Here is a 20,382-nt window from a genome sequence, read left to right as displayed (position 1 = left end):
TTTTCAAACTCAGAAATGCTGAATACTGTAAGAAAAAGCAACCAAAAGAAACATATGGGTGGAAATATCTAAAAAACTAAATAAAGAGTTGAAATAATCAAAACTTCACAAGCTCCATTATTCTCTAAGAAAACAAGCAAATTCATAAAGCAAATTATTCCAGTTGCATGTAACTGTATGGTATAACAAGCCATTACAATAACAAATCCGTACCTGTACATACTGGAATCTTGCCTCCTTCATGATGTCAGAGTTTCTTTGGAATGGAACTCTGTACAGCTGCTTCATTCGGACATGGTTTCGTTTAAGGACTCTATCAATAGTTGCCAAACTCACACTGCTGATATTTTTAAATGTTCCCTGATCTGCAATTACTGCTGCCTGGATTTCACGCAGTCTGATTGCATTGTTTGCCACGACCTTATCTACAATGGCAGCCTCCTGTTCAACACTAAAGATCTTTCCTCTGCCACCTGTGTGTGGTAGTGTGTGGATTCTATAAAGTAAAAGCCTAAAGCATGTAAAAATTGACATTATAACAGTCACATAAATGGGATTGATGAAACATCTGCATTACTGTAGACACAGTTTGTTCAGCCAAAAGGGCAATACAGTAAAGCTGAAAGACACAGTGGTGTACAGTAACATTGTGACTTACCTGTTCTCATTCTGAAAAAGCCTGACAATAGATGCCACAGTGCTCCGACTCAGAATGGGCTAGACCCTTTGTCCAGCCTCTCCAAAGGACAAGCCATGATTGATGACATGGTCAATAATTGCTGCCCGAATTTCATTTGAAACTTGAGCTCTATTTTCTCCTCTTGCTGCAGCTCCTCCACCACGCATGCAAACTCCTCTTCCTCGGGCCCCTCTGCCATGGCCTCTTACTCTCCTTCCACGGAAACGAGTGTCACACAGGTGCATTAAAGATTCATAATTATGCAAGTACTTTCTATCAGCTGTGAACAGATGTTTTCCTTTTGTTCAACACAGTTAATCCAATAGAGTTTGGGGTCTTTCAATGAGATCTGTGGTAACTGTTTTGACAAAGGGTGTGAAAAATGTGTGAAACAAATGAAAAAGACATTTGCAAGAGAATACTTCTGCTGTGCTAAGAAGGTGATGATGAAGATCAAGTGGATCCCAGTTTCATTAAGCGTGTCTTAGCAAATTAGAAAAACTGTAACAGTTTTGGGAACAGTTTGTTAGCATTTGAAAACATATATATAGTTTTGCAGGTGGTGGAGTATGAATGAGAAAAGAGTTCATGGATTTCGGAGAATGTGGCCATTGAATGCATTTTGAATGGGGTAGTTCTGTGACAGAGATTGGTTTTCAATATATAAAGAATGTACTGTAGGATATTTCAAGTTTAAAAATAATTGGGATTATTTACGCACACCCACATTTACTGATGAATTTTTGAATCTGTGAGATCTTTTTTGAGTATTGTGATATATATTTCATGGTTTTAGGCAGTGACTTGATAATTGTGTGTTGGTTGATGAACCGTGTGCAAATAAAGTGATTATAAAAGTAAAAACTCTCTCTCTCTCTCTCTCTCTCAGGAATGTATACAGAATACAGAAGTCCCTCCCCCCCTTGCCCCCCTTTTCTCTTCTCTTAACAGGAAGTTACCCCTGGTAATGTTAGCTGTGGTTTCATGCAAATCACACACCCCCCCAGAAAAAAAATATAAAAACTTAAAAATCAGTGCAGCTGTTGGAGAAACACCTATCCAAGCACTTCCTGGAGTCGAACCATCAAGCCAAGTCACACTACCTATCTGGGGCACACGTTGAAAGTGTGTCAATGTGTCAAAATGTCTCTGTTTCACTGTGTGTCAGTGTGTTTGTGTGTCAAGTGTCTCTGTTGCACTGTGTGTCAGTGTGTTTGTGTGTCACTGTGTGTCTGTGTCAAGGTGCCAAAGTCAGTGTGTGGACCAGTGCAGTGCTCTGTGTCTCTGTTTCTCTGTGTCTCTTTCTCTGTGTGTCTTTGTATCTGTGTGTCTCAGTGTCTGTCTGTCTGCTTCGTACAGTTAGGTCCATAAATACTTGGACAGTGACACAATTGTCATCTTTTTGGCTCTGTACACCACAACAATGGATTTGAAAAGAAACAATCAAGAGTGACTTTCATCTTTAATTTGAGGGTAGTTATATCCAAATTGGGTGAACGGTGTAGGAATCACATCCATTTTTAAATGCCCCCCCCCCCCCCCCCGCAAATTGTAGGGGCTCAAAAGTAATTGGAGAAACTAACATAATCATGAATTAAATTTTGAATTTCAATACTTGGTTGCAAATCCTTTGCAGTCAATGACTGCCTGAAGTCTGGAACCCATAGACATCACCAGATGCTGGGTTTCTTCCCTGGTGATGCTCTGCCAAGCCTGTGCTGCAGCTGTCTTTAGTTCCGGTTTGTTCTTGGGGCAAAAGCAAAAACATTAGGTGTGGTCAAATCAACAATTTGATACATTCTTAAAAAGAAAGAATGCAATGGTGAATTCAGGAACACCAAAAGGCCCGGAAGACCTCGGGAAACAACTGTGGTGGATGACAGAAGAATTGTTTCCCTGGTGAAGAAAAACCCCTTCACAACAGTTGGCCAGATCAAGAACACCCTCCAGGAGGTAGACGTATCTGTGTCAAAGTCAACAATCAAGAGAAGACTTCACCAGAGTAAATACAGAGGCTTTACCACAAGATGTAAACAGGAAACAGGAAGACCAGATTAGAGTTTGCTAAAAAACATCTAAAGAACCCTGTACAGTTCTGGAACAACATCCTATGGACAGATGAGACAAAGATCAACTGTACCAGAATGATGGGAAGAGAAGAGTATGGAGAAGAGAAGGAGCTGCTCATGATCCGAAGCATAACACCTCATCCGTGAAGCATGTTATTGCATGGGCATGTATTGTATGTCTGCCAAGGGAACTGGTTGGACGGCGCTTCACAGTGCAGATGGACAATGACCCGAAGCATACTGAGAAAGCAATCCAATACTTTTTTCACTTGCTGAAGTTGATCTTTGTCTCATGGTGTACAGAGCCAAAATGATGACAATTGTGTTACTGTCCAAATATTTATGGAACTAACTGTATCTGTGTGTCTGTCTCTGGGTCTCTGTATGTGATGCAGAAAGGTAAACCACGCAAGGTTAATAAACCTCTCACAAAACAGCCACACTCACTCACTGTCTCTCACACACACCCACCCCTATACACACACACTCACTCACGCACTCACCAACACACACACAAACACACTCACACCCACACACTAACACATACATAAACATTCTCGCACACTCCCACACACTCTCACACTCTCACACCCACGCACACACACCTACACACACACACTCATGCATACACACACATACTGAAAACACATACAATCACACACACATACAAACATGCAAATTCACAACAAAAACTTATGAATGAAACTGGGCACACTTCCTCCTTTTGTCTACTGCCACCACCACCCCCTCCCTCTTTCTCTCACTGATTTGTCTGTATAAGATGCTATAGGGCTTAGTGTGCTGTGATCAGCAATCTGTGTTCCCAGGCGACTCCTTCTGAAGAGCACATTCGCATACATACAGGTCTCGTGCTGCCAGTGCCATGGACGAAATTGTGAGTTCATTCATTTTGGGGGTTATTTTAAATCAAAGGTTACATAATTTGATTACTTTCTTTCTTTCTGTCTTTCCTTTTCTTTCTCTTTTTGTCTTTCCAAGGTTGTCTTTTTGGGAGTCCAGTCTGGCTCGATCTTGCTTGTCTGTCTGTCTGTAGCTCAGAGTGAGTGTGTGTGTCTGTGCAGTTTTTCTGTGGGTCAGTGGCTGTGTGTCTGTCTGTCCGTGAGTCTGTACATCTGTGGTTCAGAGTGAGTGTGTGTAGGTGTGTGTGTGTGTGTCCATATCTCTGTGGATCAGTTTCTGTCTGTGTCTCTGGAGCTTGTGTGTCTGTCTTTCCATCTAGCTGTGTCATTTTTGTATTATATTTGCATCACTGTATTCGTTTTGCAGTATTAATATATTGGTTACTGTGTACTACATCTTATTGTACTATGCACTGTAGCACTGGCACTGCGTACCTTTATATGGCTCCCAGTAGGTTTTATGATAATACAAATAATTTCTGCAGTAACAAAAGAGAGAAAACAACATATATTGGCTACACAAATACATTGTCATAGTACAGTACAATACAATACAACACAACACATTGACGCATTACATATATATATAGCATATTTAATTATACGAGATATATAGCCTGGACCATTCTGTGTTCTGTGTTTCTCTCACCACAACTGTAAAATAAATGAATGAATGAAAGAATAAATAAATAAGTACATACATAAATAAATAAATACTACTACTAACAACAACAACAACAACAACAACAACAACAATAATAATAATAATAATAATAATAATAATAATAATAATAATAAAATTGGGGGATAATCAGTTGTGAATCAGAGGGGAATCACAAAAACTCACAACCTCTGAGCAACACTTGTACCTATCATTGTCCCTGTCACTGTTCCCATATAGACCATATATGTTTAATCTCTGATGGAAATGTGTGATCCTTAAACCGTTCAAATTTCACAGAGTAAATATGTCCTGTTTTTTTTCCACAAGATATGTTTTCAACCTGTGAAACAAATATATATGGATGACGAAACTGCTATTTCTAGTTTTTTACCCCTGTATGGATCCAGCATTTAGAGGTGGGCTAATTAACTTTACTAATTGGGTTCCACTAATTGAATATATAAATCAATAAACTACTTATGGAGCGGAGGGGGGTGGGGGTGGTGGGGTGTGGTTTGCCAGCTGAAAGGACCAGGGGTGGAGTTATAGACACAGACAGATGGAAAATACAGGCAGGGGGCTGTGCAAACATGATACAGTACCCTGATACATACAGGTAGTGGATTCCACAATGGGGAATAATATTACCATTATAATAATAATGATTACTATTACAATAATAATAATAATAATAATAATAATAATAATAATAATAATAATAATAATAATAATAATAATAATGATGATGATGATGATTATTATTAATTTGAGTAGTATTTGTAATATAGGAACACTAGTATTACAACACAGTTTAAGTGTGTGGTTCAATTTGTAGTGATGTTGTAAACCTGGGGTTGTTATGTGCCTGTAGAACATTATTGTTAAAGTGGGCAGATCTGCTGTAAAACATGTCTGGTGATTTTTCAAAATGCCAAGAGGTGTCTGTCACTGATGCAATTCACTTGTTATTTCCTCTTTAAAACAATGCAAGATGCATGCAAAAACCAAACCAAAGCCCTGACAGGAATTCATGTTGCAGCACTTTGAGAAATGACTTTTTGAGCACAGAGCGAGGCGATTCCCATAAAAGTAGGCTGCAAAATGCACTGGGTAAAATATTCTATACTGGTGCATTGAATAATAAGAATGATAATAGACACAGTGTGAAATGCTGTTCGAGGACAGGGTTCAGCTCCAAGACTGAAACTCGCTGCAGTCAAATTGAGAGCTGCCTGGTCACTCAGAACAGAGGAAGCAGTCCCACAGAGAATAAGCACCAACTGCTTTCAGTCTTTCTTGTGGCTTTTGACATTGATTCAGATCTTTATTGGTATTATTATTTCATAATAATAATAATAATAATAATAATAATAATAATCATAAACATGATTATTATATATAATATATATATCTTTATTATGATTTTGTATTTTATAACAATAATAATATATATTTGTTGTTGATGTTTATACTGACATTTGTAGTTATTTAACAAGCAATCTCTATGTATTTATGTTTGTATGAATGTATGTATGTAGCAACAACAATAATACAAATATAATAATAATAATAATAATAATAATAATAATAATAATAATAATAATAATATGAAGCAGGTATATGTAGCAGTAACACAACATCTAATTCACTTTTTGGAATAACGTTTAGAAAATTGTAATAATAGATGACTATATGATGAGTAAATGCAGATATGTGTGTGTCTGTGTATGCGTATGTGCCAAAAACACAGAAATATAAAATTGCTAAATAAGCAGACCAGGGTAGAGTGAGCTAATGAACTGCATCTCATTTTCACTCAGCAGAGAATGAAGAAGGCCTTGAGTTTTGATGAAATCATATTACTCAGTTCTCTCTCTGTCAGTATCTATCGATCTTCCTCTCCTTTCCATCTGAGTCATCTCTTGCTTGCCTTCTTTCTTGTGTTTTTATCTTACTATCTTTTTTCAAATCTGTATCTATTTGTTTGGGAGAAGAATCGTGACCCCAGAAAATCAAAGCGAATCGAAAACAGAAACTAAACAAATTACGGAAATGTAATTGGTTCATTAAATACTTAATTGATGAATTGGTTATATGTGTGTGTTAAGAAGGAGGGGGGAATTCTGGGTCAAAATTAAGTTAAAAATCGAAATTTACCAGTCAGAGAGGGAGAATGTTGTTGTGTCAGTCAGTCAGTGTATCGGTCAGCCAGTCAGTGTGTTGTTGTGTGTTAACTGCAGCCTTCTGCCTCTCTCTGTGTAGAGTAGTGTCTTTGGTCCTGCAAGTCTCCTCTAGGTGACCTTTAACCCTGGGAGGCTGGCTCGTTGAGTGCCTGAGCCTCCCAGTAACTCAAATCAGAAACTAATACATATTTTTTTAAACGGGTGCAGACGCCACTCATAAATCATGTGGCAACAGTGTGTCAAATCGCAATCACACCTCCCTGCCACCTGCTGCCCTTCCTTGACCTTCAGAGTCATTCAAATGTATTAATCACTGATCCGGAAAAAAAAACACAGACAACTGTAAGGTTGTTTAAACATGGGGGTGCATGAGATTTTGCGAGGTGTGCATGGAGGTAATGGGGTGCATGGAAGGGTGTGTACCATGAACAGTGTGCATAGAGGTGTGGAGAACAAATACATATATTTTTTTCTGGTGGCTATAGGAAGGTCCAGAGAGCAGAGTATGAGTTGACATTTTATGTGACTCTGATATAGTTACAGTCATAGGTCCCTCTTGGGAAATTAACATACTAACATTCTAACATAACATTTGCATGTTAACTTACACAATAATAATATTCATACGTGTCCCTGTCCAATACACATGAAATGCGTTGCGTCATGAAATATTATAACAGATTGTTGTTTGATTATATATATATATTATTATAAATTATTATATATAAATATATATATTTAAATTGTATTTTTAAATCTTATTTTAGAAAACGCCAGAAAAAGTACAATTTGTAAGTCCTATTTATAATTGCATAAAACAGAAACAAATGCCTACTAATGTTTTCTGAAGATTTGACATTGAAAGTTAAATATGTTGGGAAGTAACCTCCACAATTTCAACTCAAGACACGACTTGAACACATTTTCTTCATTTTAATCAAAATTATATATATATATATATATTTGTTTTGTTTTATTATAAACTGTCTAAATAAACAATTACCTATATGGAATAAATATACACAGGAAATAACATTTTATGATAGAAAATAACCCTACACAGAGGAAAGATCTATATATTAATAATAAAAAGAAAACAGAAAGGGGTAACACTTTATAATAAAGTGGTGTGATTTCTCATGAATTGATATTTGAATACCACAGGATTAAAACATCAATACCTCATGAACATCATGTGAGTTCTGATGTTGAACACATGAACCCTAACCCTAACCCTAACCCAGTAATACATGTGATTAACATCTGAACTCAGATGAAGTGCATGACGTATTCATCGTGCTTATCCTGTGGTATTCATATATTAATTAATGAGAAATCACACCACCTTATTATAAAGTGTGACCCAGAAAGGTCATGTAAAAATGCAATTGTCCTGTTGGGGTGCATGAGTTTACCAAAACCTGGCTGAGGGGTGCATGACATAAAAGGTTGAGGAACATGTTTTTAATATATGGTTTTAAACCAACTTGGGACAAAAAATAAATAAACTATTGTGAAATACATCACTGTAACTAGCTAATTGACCATAAATCTGCAAGGAGGTCAATTAACTCCCTGTCCTCATGTGCCTTTGATCAATTTACTAATTACACTGGCTGATGTTATGTCAGGGATGTATTCTTAAAAAATAAATGTTTTCATACGTTTACATATGTTTAATTTAATAATGTAATGCTTTGAAGTCTCGTTTCACTTTCTAACTCAAACAACTTCTGACTTCTGACTGTTATATTCAAAAATTAAACATCAAGACAGCTCAGTTTTCCCCTGGCTTGGCGTTAAAATTGAAGTTTCACATTGCTGCTAAATTCCCCTAGTTTCCACACGTCAGAGACAAAACACATTATATATATATATATATATATATATATATATATATATATATATATATATATATATAATATATATATATATATATAAACTGTTTGGGTTGAATAAGATATTTTGAGTTTACAGACAGGGGAATATTTATATTATATTCTTAAATTTTTGGTTTCTTCCTTAGTCATAAATTGCTTTCTTGGTTCTGTACAATAGGTTGCTCATATCATTGCGTATGCTCCATGGTCTTTGTGCCCGAATTGAGACAAAGATAAAAGTATAATTGAAACTTTGCCGGACAAATAGTGGGTGTCTGACTGTGCCACCAATACAGTTTAGCTAATGTATTTTGTTGCAAAAACAAACAAATGCACCAATAATCAAACAAATAAATAAATAGTTTTCCTTTGCACAAAGAATCAACACACTGATTCATGAGCTTCCAAATAGAGTACATGTTAATATTCAATAATAAATATATTTCAAATTCAACCCAAGTGTAAAACCAACATTTCCCTCTCTCCCCTGTCTGTCTCACTCTGTATATATATTAAGTGTTAAATGTAAACCCATAACCACAGACCCAGACTGGAATCTCACCATATAGACTTCACTTCATATTAGAGTTTTTCCCCAATTGTTAACACCCGTTACATCTCATCTACTCAAAACTCAAACAGAAAACCCAAACCCAAAATCTTGCAAAATAATGAACAACAATCAAAATCATATACCCTCTGCTTAAATTAAACTCTGCAACCAAAGACGCCCACACAAATAATTGAATATCACACTAATGTGACATATTTACAACATTACTATCAGAAACTATTTCAGTGTAAAGACTAAGATTTTGTTTTATATTTTGTTTGCATGTACTCAAACAAGAAAGGAACACAAAGTACAAAAAAAAAAACGAAAGTTCTATATTTTGACATTAATCAATACAGTTCAAAACAGCATACTGTAAGCAAGCATACAGCAAACATGCAAGCATACAGTAAATTATATTTTACATATACAAAGGCCTACATTGTACTTTATACAAGATAAATTGTATGAAATTGATAAATAAACTGTAAAAATACACTAAAAACTAAATCATATCAGTCAAGAAAAAAAAAAAAAACTCAATCCTAAAAAATGTTTTGGTCCGGCCACAGATGTTCATCAACATCACAGGTGATGTTCTTCTTGGCCAGACAGTGGGGGAGAAATCATCTGGCACGGCACATCTACCCCTGTAAGGTCTCCACTGGGATGTCTCCACAGGGCTCCTCCATTGCCTGGAGAAGGCCCATACACTCATGGGGTTTGTGAATGTACACCCTCCACCGCAATGCTGAGTAAAACTCCTCTATGGGATTAAGTGGGGGATAGGGTGGGAGATAGAGAAGTATACAAATGGGATGGTCATGGAACCAGTTGCGGACCTGATCAGCCCAATTGAAAGTCACGTTGTCCCAAATGAGAACATGCATGTGCTGCTCAGGATCCCCTGGTCCTCTCTGCTGTGCCTGAAAGAGATTGCTATACAGGGTGATCAGGAAATGAAGTAAGGCAGTGTGGTCTGGCCCCAGGGTAGCATGGCGGTGGAGGACCCCATTGTGGTTCATAGCTGCGAATATAGTGAAATTTCTCAGATTGACTCACATTTGGCAACGCTCTCTGCCCAGTCTTTCTCAAAGTAATTTGAGTTTCATTAGAGATTGCTCTCCTTGCTCTTTGTATTGGTCTTGAACTTCTTGCTTTACCTCCCCCATCTCCATGTCCATGTCCATGTCCATGTCCATCTCCATCTCCATCTCCATCTCTCTTTGCCAAGTGTTCTTCCATTGTTCTCCACACACAGGAGTCCTCACCTGTGGCCTTTTAATCCATACTAAAGGTCTGATTGCAAAGTGAACTCTTACACAGTTAGTGTTTGCACATGTGAAGAGTGAATGCGATCAATGGGTAGTTGAGCTTAGCTTGTTGAACAGTGCTACTTCTCTTATGCACACCCAAGGATTTAGTTGTGAAGGTTGTGCCAAAAATATAGAATTGTATGTTTTATTAAATGTGTTATAAAATTGCAATCTGAGTGGAAAACAGAAAATGTGGCAGTAGTATTGCAGATTAGGTGTGTGGTTCTAGTAAATGAGTTACAGGTTTTAGTCATTTTGCCACAAGTTCCAGTTTTATTGTGTAAACAATTGGGAAAAACTGTAATTAAACGCACCTCAAGATAATTAGGACTGCAATTCTCTGTACTGTGGTTTTTGTTGGGTCTCCTTGGGTTGGGGGTGGAGAGACTGCTAATAAATAAATAAACACACACACACATTATTGTAATTATTATTAATAATACCATTACCAAATTCGTAATAATAATTATGATTATGATGATGATGATGATGATTATTATTATTATTTGATATTTAGTCAACCATGCAGATATGACTTAGTACACACAATTGTGAGATTGATTATTCATAAATACAGGCTACTAATTAAAGAGAACAAAAAGCACGTGGCACCATGTATCGCAGAATCGGATCTGGATCTGACTGCTTTGGCAACGTGTTTATATATATATAAACACGTTGCCAAAGCAGTCAGATCCAGATCCGATTCTGCGAAAATAACATGAAAGAAATAACATGTGCATTTATATATATATAGATGCACATGTTATTTCTATAATACGGGAGGGAGAACTTTTAATTGACCAAATTGTAAAGCGTACTTCGCTTCAACCGCAAGAGCGCGGACACGACCCTAGAAATAGACATGTTTTTGACTCAGATGCAGATAATGCAAAATACGTTTTTAATTTATATAATCAAATGAACAAAACAGACTTATAATATAGGCAAAATAACACAACTCCGAACGGATATGAAACGTGCAGACGGCGTTTCTACTTCACGAACAGAGAACATTCAGCGACAGCCGCAACTCGGGACTTGTCTGGGACTAATCTGAAACGCGCCCAAACCACAAGTTAAAACACCACTTGCGCATAAGTACATATAATAATAATAATAATACAAATCTGAAACACATTATATTACGGTGTTGTTAATACATTATTGTTACATAGTTTATATAACAGGATAAACTAAATTATTTACCACTTACTAAAAAAGAAAAAGAAAAAAAGAAAATATTGGGGAGCTGCCAAAACACATTTTTGTTTCAAATATTTATTAGAAATGATCAAACATATTGTGACGATCTTACGGGGGGTTCTCGTGTCCTGGCGAGGCGGGGGAGCGAGCCCCGGTCTCCTGCGCCGCAATGTAACGATCTTACCGCATCCCTAAGGCTCAAGATCGCTATAATATCTTTATGGAAGTTTATTGATAATTTATACATGGAAGTATTACTGTATCCTAACTGTTTTATAAACTATTTACCAGACATTTATTAATGGCGCCATAATATGAAATGTTTACATTTTCAAATCTTTAACTACACAAGACTTCTAAAATCTGTTTCCACAGGCGGGGGAAACTGTCAAGAGAGTTTGAAACACATCTGCGACCACTTCACTGCGGACTGTTTGTAACTGTGCAGGGTTTGTGCAAAGCAGAAAAAGATAAAGCCTTTTCCTGTTGAGAGGAGCTCAACCGCGATTCTCTGTGACAGATGTGAAGCCCACCTTTGTGCACAGTAACAGAGACAGCAGCGGTGCGCCCTGCTAACACACAACGTTGTAGCAAAGTAATTCAGCGTCATTTTTGTGTGTTCGCTGTAACCTTGGGAGTTATTTTGATTTGTCCTCCCCCTGCGGTCAGACACCGAGTGCAGGTACATTACCTAAATGGGCTCTGATTGTAATACATAATGGGCAGCTCAGCTACACACACACACACACACACACACAAACATTGTGGCAACATTGCAATAAAGTGGACACGAAACAGGTAGTTGTGGAGACGATGCGCACATTTCTCGACTACCAGGAGGTTATTATTTCTTAGCAGACGCGCTTACGCAGCGACTGACGTTTTTCACGAGAAACCCTGTTCAAAGCATTACAAAATGCAGTAAATAGCAATAGGAAAAAGGGGAGGCAAGGCAAGGCAAGGGGCAGGCATTGGAGAAGTTACCACCAAATTTGAGCAGTGGTAAAATGATTAGGCTGCTGTATTACAGGTACAGTATATAAAGGGCAAGCTGCCTTGGATGAGGGCGTCTTCAAATCAATCAATCAATCAATATAGTCTGAACAGATGTGTCTTGAGTAATCGCTGTAAAGTGGGAGCCGGGAGTGTGCGGGCCTGACCACAGATTGTTACATCTTTGCAAAGTTACGTTCTAAAATGGCATTGAGACAAATACAACTGCAGAGTGAAATATTCACACATAACACGCCATAAAATCAAGTTTTATTTTAAGTTACATAACAACAACAATAATCATCACCATCATTATCATCGTCAGTTAGCACCCATTTAAACAGCTTGGCACAACGTTTGTTCAACCCTTTAAACTGGGCGCTGTGAACATAAGGCACCCATTGATCGACAGGACAGGGAAAGGCACGCTGTGCGAGATGTGCCCTCACGGCCTCAGTTGCGCGGGGACGGGGGAAATACCTGCAGTGTGGTTCGGAGCAGTGGCTTCGTTTTCTGAGAAAGCGGGCGGTTGCTCCGTGAGTCAGAGAGAGAGAGAGAGAGAGAGAGAGACGCACACACACATTGTCACACACTCATAGACACAGAGACACATATAATACACACGGGCGCACACACACAGACAGGGGCACACTCAGAGAGACGGATATTAAGAATGATCTGCTATTTTTGATATCAGAAATTGAATTCTTGATATCAGCAATTATGGATTTAATGTCACAATGGCTTGGTACACAACCAAAACGCATGAGAAATTACATGTTGCTGTTGTTTCTGTTGCTGTAGCGGTTATTGTCATTGGTGCTGTTTTTGTTGCTGTTGCTGTAATCCTCAGTGATGTGTGAAGGGCCATTGCTGCGCAAATTTAGATTCACTCCAGAGATTCATCATCTCAGTTCTTTGCAATCAGCCCACGATTACTACTAGTAATAATAACAATAGGCCAACAAATGTCCCCCTGCCCTCCCCATGCACACCCCATTTTATTTTCTGGAGCTAGGGCAGAGGGCTGGATTTATACTTGCTTCATTCGTTCATTTTAAATCACACATTGCTGGTTCATAGCTTGTTATTGTTGTGAATGGCGTTCATGGTGTTCAATAATTATAATAATAATCATAATAATTATTGAAAATATCCATACAAAGATCGGTGTCATGGTGAATCACTGCATAGAGTTTGGTTTGTGTAGCGCAAGAACTGTAGGAGTAGTTAGTGCTGAGAGGAACAGATGAAGAAGGAGAATCAAGATTTAGCAAGAGAACAAGTCTGTGCGTGTTCTCAGATGCAGGCTGAGAACAACATTAATGGCGAAGACAGCAACATAGCAGCCCACACACAGGTGATATCATTGTGTCTTGTGATGTGGTTGCCATAGTGCTGTGTCACTCTGGTGATCTGGGAGTGTGTGTTTTTGCTCTGTGGTTCGTGTGCTGGCGTGTAGGCCAGCAGATGCTTGGTTCCTGTACCTGTTTAAAGAATCCCATGACATGACATCTCCACTACCCTGGAACCTGTCTGATCATGTGTGTATGTGGGTCTATATTCATTCCTTGTCCCACTGATTGACTGACACCACAATTTCTCTGTCTCTCTTCCCACCTCCCTCCTTCTCTCATTCCCATTTCTTTCGCTCTCCCTCTGTCCCCATCTCTGCGCCCCTCTCTCAAATTCGAAATTCAATTGAAAAAAAGCTTTATTGGCAAGTCTAAGTGATGTCAGTGTTGACAGAGCATTGACAGACAGGCCCAACACTCAGGAACAGGGTGATGGGAACAATACATACAGTCCATTATAGATCCAAGAATTGAACAGATAATTAGTCTCTCTCTCCCCACTCCCCCCCCCAGATTGAGCACATGACATTTGATGGGGCCGACTTTATTGACTACTTCAGCAACAACAGCAACTACAGCGATGCATTCTACAACTATAGCTACAGTGACAACTGCTGTGCAGGCGGGGATGTGTGTACCCATGAAGAAAGCCTGAAATTCGATGCCCTCTTTCTGCCACCCCTGTACGCTGTGGTGCTGGTGCTGGGGCTGCTGGGTAATGGGCTGGTGCTGGCCGTGCTGTGCCGCTGTCGCCAGAGTCGGAGCGTGACGGATATGTTTGTGCTGAACCTGGCACTGGCTGACACCCTGCTGGTCATCACGCTGCCCCTGTGGGCCGTCCAGGCTGTGCAGGGCTGGATCTTTGGCACCCCCATGTGCAAGATAGTAGGGGTGCTGTTCAAGGTAGGGTCTGAGGGGTAGTGGGGCAAGGAGAATGGATGGGAGGATGCCAATAATGCTTGTATTTGAAATTAAATTGGTTGGGGGGGGACAGAAAGGGAGGGGGTACTTTTTTGAGCACAATCAACACCTTGAAATCACAGGCAACCAAGTAATAGTCTATGTAAATGTATTAATCCCATTCCTCATCCCTCCCCTTCTCCTCCTGTCCCTCTCCCCCTCCTCCTCTCCCTGTCTCCCTCCACCTCTACTTGTGCCCCTCTATCACCCTCTCTGCCTTCCCCCATCCTCCTCTTCCTCTCCCTGCCACTGTATCTCTCCAACTCCCACATTCCCATCCCCCGCCCCCCACCCCCATCTCTCTCTCTCTCTCTCTCTCTCTCTCTCTCTCTCACTCTCCCTGCAGATGAACTTCTTCTGCGGCATCTTCCTGCTGGCCTGCATCAGCCTAGACCGCTACCTGTCCATTGTCCATGCGGTGCAGATGTACTCACGGCGCCGCCCCTTTGGTGTGCGTGCCTCCTGCCTGGCAGTGTGGTTACTGTGCGGCATCCTCTGCCTGCCCGAACTCGTCTTCCTGGAGGCGGTGTCTGACAAGCGGTTGGGGGGGCGGATGGATTGCACCAACAACTACATAAAGGTGGTGGGAAAAGAGAACATGGCGAGCTGGCGGCTGGCCTCCAGGCTGTTGTACCACCTGGCTGGCTTCTTGCTGCCCTCTGCCATTATGGCCTACTGTTACGCCCGCATCCTAGTCACTCTGAGCCGCACACAGGGCACCCAGAGGCACAGGGCCGTGCGTGTCATCATGGCCATCGTTGTGACCTTCTTCTTCTGCTGGACGCCCTACAACCTGACCTTGCTGGTGGATACCCTGCAGACCCGGGGCAACCTGACCGACAGCTGCGGGGGGCGCACAGCACTGGACGTGTCCCTGGTGGCCACCACCTCTCTGGGGTACCTCCACTGTTGCCTCAACCCACTGCTCTATGCCTTCGTAGGGGTCAAGTTCCGACGCAACCTACTGGAGCTGCTGAGCACATTGGGCTGTCACGTGAAGGGCCAGATTGGGGGGCCAGGGGGCCAGGCGAGGCGGGGGACGCCGAGGGCCCGGGGGGGGTCGCTGTGGTCCGAGTCCAGTGCCAACACCTCCTACACCTCCGCTGTGTTTGGGGATGAGGGCCGGGGACGGGGCCTGGAGAGTATGTAGGGAGAGGACAACAGAGGGGTGGGAGGAAGGAGGGAGAAGGGGAGAGGAGGAGGGTTGGGAGGGAGACTGGGAGAAGTTGGAAAGGAATGGGACGGGAGGGGGAAAGAGGAGGAGAAGAAAAGAAGAAGGGAGTGAGGGAAAGAGCATGTGGATGGCTGGGATTTTAGGGTGTGCCAGTTGGGTAGTAAATGCCAGTGTTATTAATTTAAATGGATGGAAGATTGAGTCACAGAGAGAGAGAGAGAGAGAGAGAGAGAGAGAGAGAGAGAGAGAGAGAGAGAGAGAATTAGGCAGCATTCTGTGGATAGTTCTGTTTAGTATCTCAGGTCTTCAGTAAATATGTGTGTGTGTGTGTGTGTGTGTGAGTGTGCATGATTGTGAATTTGTGAGAGTGTTTGTGAGTGAGAGAGAGAATTTGTTTGTGTGAGTCTATATGTGTGTGTGTGTCTGCATGTGTATGTGTGTGGCTTGCTACTGCCATTGTCTCGGTACTATTATGTCTGTATTGTTTATATTGCCTGGTGCTTAGGTCAATGCTATGCTAATATATATATATATATATATATATATATACAGTGGCGTTGATTTAGTTTTAGAATTAGGGGGGACGTGTCCCCTATGCCTATGGAGCCAAGCATGTCATTACTTGGGGGAACAATGTAACATTTTCTCATCATTCTCTAAACCTACACCTATGTATGCATATATAAACTTAAAGCTTCAAGCAACATTTTGAAAATATAGGAAGCATTGAATGATTATGAATGTAGAAAACATTTCCGTTATTTTATTATTAACTTGTTTTTAATTATATATATATATATATATATATATATATATATATATATATATATATATATATATATATATATATATTATCTTGTTTTAAATTTTACCTGTGGAGTGAAAACCAACCCTACTGTTTAATATGTAACACCCACATACAGGGGTATTTGAGACAAATCGGAGCAAATCAAACACCACAGTGACTGCATTTGGGGGGCATTGTACACAGCTTGACCTGAAAATATATACATTTTTTTTATAATAATGCTGAATAAAAACATATAGCACTTTATTTATAATTGTGTTTGTCAGTTATTTTTGTTGTTCATTCCACGCCAGTCTGGGCCCCTATACTAAATACTGCAGCTCTATCTAGCCTGGATCTATTTTTAACCTCATCATTGGGCAAGTTAAGGAAAGACATTCTTTGCTTAAAGATTCTTAGATGGATTTGCCTTTGTTGACACTGATTATGCTGTAGTATATGGAGTATAATTTGTTTCTAATAAATAATTAAGTTTGCTTCACAACCACACATCACTATGGGACACATCCAGTGAAAAATCTCACATCAACCGACATCATGCAGCAAACTACACTCTTAGAAGTAATGTGTTGAAATTCTACACAAAAAAATTGTTAATAGTCCTATGACACATTTTGTGTTGTTTTCTACACAATATGTGCAGGGTACTCTCTTTCCTCTAACACAATCGAAGTGTTATTTATTTTAACCACAATTATGGCCGTATGCAAGGTTTAAAAAATACAGAGGTCCAAAAACTAAGTTTGGAGGGGTTGGGAGGTGAAGAATATTGATTTCCCTGATTGATATATGTGCATTTTAAGATGTTGGATAATAATAGCTTTAAAACCATGTCAGTGTGCAGTAGCATAAATGATCTGTCAAGCAGTAATACATAATAAAACATATAGTAATATTGCAATGAATGATCCACACAACAGTATGGAAATATAGAAGAGGCTAGTATATGAATGTTCATTGTTGACAATACACCACCTGTTAGTGGCTTATTTTTAAACTGGGCTGGATCAAATTCGTGTAGAAATGTGTCTCTTTGACTGACATCAGCTCTATCCCCTCTCAGCCTGGTCTACTCCAGTATTGCTCTGCTTGTGTGATCTCTCTGAGTCTTTTCCTTTTGTGTCTCCTGTGCTCTTTCTCAGCCTCTTTTTCTGTATCTCTCTGCTCTCCATAACATTCTCCCTGTTTCTCATCTCTTCTTGTCTCCCTGCCTTCAACATTACAATATTTCTGTTCATTTCTCTCTCTGTCCTCTTCTACTTTCTTCTCTCTCTCCCTCTGTATTCACTGCCTGTCAATTTCTTTGTGACTCCTCACTTGTGTCTCCTGCCAAAGTGCAGTAAAAATAATGTACCCAATAATTTGAACCTATAGGCTTCACTGTAATTTCTCTGTGGTAATTAGCCTACATTGTTTGAATGAGATCAGGTCAGTTTTTGTTTGTGTTAAACAGCACAGTAACATAATGCTAATCATATTTTGGGCACAGTGGGTAGTACCTGCTCTTCCTCTCTCATCTCCATCATCTTCTCTTTTTCTTTTTCTCTCAGTCTCTTCTCGTTGTTCCCTGTTGCATCCCTTCACAAAGCTGAGCTTTAATTGATATAGTCTTTTCATTTTCGTCTGTGTCAGTAAAGAAAGTAAACACAAATTGATATTGATTACATTTTTATTTATTTGCAAATGTTACCGTTCTCTGCTAGGATAATCTTGTAATGAAAATAAAGATATATAGTAGTACCTCATAATTTTAACATGCATTTCAACCCTACACAAACTGATATGAAAGAAAAGCATATCATAACATCAGTCCGTCATTGGATGGATGGAGTTCATGTTAGCTGGTAGCTGTTTACTCATGATGGACGGCCACTGTTTAACGAAGCGCGACCGCGCACTGGAGCTATTTGTCAGATGATGTGTGACTGGGTGGGGATGAATAATGAATGAATGAACTACAAGCAGACGACTAGTAAACTTCTCTAGTTACCTCAAAACGCTTCGGCGGATTAAGGTGCCTGCCCTGTCCGGTGTGTTGACACTTGACATAGTCGATAGTCATATAGAGAAATCTCTATGGTTCTGAATCCAGCACAGTGGAGCGCAAAGCCCGCCCCCCAGCATATTTCACTGGTCAACTCAAGCAAGCAGTCACTTTATTTTATGACTTTTGATATACCTCTCGAAAAAAAATACCGAGGTCCGCACCTCGGTGTCCTCAATGGTGGATACGGCCATGACCACAATCCTCTGCGAAATGTGTCTCAACCAATCACCTCCCACATGCCCTTCACTGGAGGACAGCGCTGAGTGTTTGAACTTTCTAAAAAAAAGTCGCGACACTGCGTTACAATGTGTTTATATGTTATGTCACAGGGGGACTGCCATTTATATAGTGAGGTTTAAATAATACTTAATCGTTTAATCAAACATAGAAACGGATACATTATCATGTTACTTCACTTTCGAGCTGTCCATAGGCCTGCTGTGCACTATAGACGTCGAGGATCCCTCCCCACCACACGGGACTGCAGAGACGCTGAAGCGCATGGAGCCTCATCTGACTCACTGTCCTCTGAGCAGCGCAGCCCAGCAGCGAGTATTACTGCAGTGGAGTCATGAGTCTTGCCTGTGCTTTATTGACAATGCTGCACTGTCTTGCATAAATTGTTTATTATTGTAATTTGTTGTGTACTGAATACATTACTTAAGACAAAAGCATCTGCTACATGTTTGCAATATTATAATTAATATGAAGGTTTATCTGTTTACATTAAACTACTACTTTGTTTCCTTTGTAAAATTAATATTTTGTTTAGGTTTAATAAGCCAACGTGTTGAGTAAAATTAACATATTACAGTGTTCATGAAATAACACATTATTTGTGCTAATGTTCCTACACACAGCTTGTGTTAACTTCTATGTGTTGTCCTTAATCACACTCAGTAATGTGTTAAAAACAACACATCATTTGTTCTAAGAGTGTGGTGAGGTACTAATGCGGGAAGCTTGAGAGAATATTTCTAAAATGAGTATTATCCAATACACTCAGTTATTTAAAAAGGTGACGAAATGCTCGACAGAACGTCGCCCACGCATGTATGCAGAGACGCAGACGCAATAAACCAGCCTTTACGCAGAAGGCAATGATATGCTAAATAGGAAACTTTCTGTGTTTTTAGGATTTGTCGGATTCCTAAAAACAGTAGCTCTTTGAAGCACATGACATCACTCAGTTGTTGGGAAAAACAAAATCCACATTTGATTAATCAAAATCAGTTCTTAAACCATTCATATTCTGTCCATAATAAGGATTTTTGACACCGACACTTTGATGAAAAGGGCCCACATATTGCTCTTAGACACCAGGCACACACTATATGTTCAATCCGTTTTCTCTAAAGGGTGTCAAAACTTATGGTTTGATTATTTGTAAACACACAGACTTATATATACCCATTACCACAAACAAAAGTGGTTTCTAAAGTACAATCTGGTAAGAATAGTTACCATACATTAGCAAACTGCATTAACTGCCGTACTGCATCTATTGAAGTGTTGTGTTAAAAACAATGAACCAATGTAAACTATGCAGAAAAATTATCAGGATGCCTTGCATCT

General features: G+C 39.6%; 1 protein-coding gene across 1 annotated transcript; it reads left to right on the top strand.

Annotated features, from left to right (window-relative positions):
* The first annotated feature begins 3,543 nt into the window (after positions 1–3,543).
* cxcr3.1 (chemokine (C-X-C motif) receptor 3, tandem duplicate 1) lies at positions 3,544–16,721 on the top strand. The gene is made up of 3 exons (XM_066719327.1): positions 3,544–3,643; positions 14,332–14,721; positions 15,125–16,721. Exons 1-3 carry the CDS (start codon positions 3,632–3,634, stop codon positions 15,926–15,928), a joined length of 1,206 nt encoding a protein of 401 aa, XP_066575424.1. The 5' UTR covers positions 3,544–3,631; the 3' UTR covers positions 15,929–16,721.
* Positions 16,722–20,382: the final 3,661 nt, after the last annotated feature.

This window comes from Amia ocellicauda, chromosome 12 (genome assembly GCF_036373705.1).
Source record: "Amia ocellicauda isolate fAmiCal2 chromosome 12, fAmiCal2.hap1, whole genome shotgun sequence".
Classification (NCBI taxonomy): Eukaryota; Metazoa; Chordata; class Actinopteri; order Amiiformes; family Amiidae; genus Amia; species Amia ocellicauda.
Note: the sequence above shows the minus strand (reverse complement) of the source record. Positions and strands in the feature narration are given on the sequence as shown.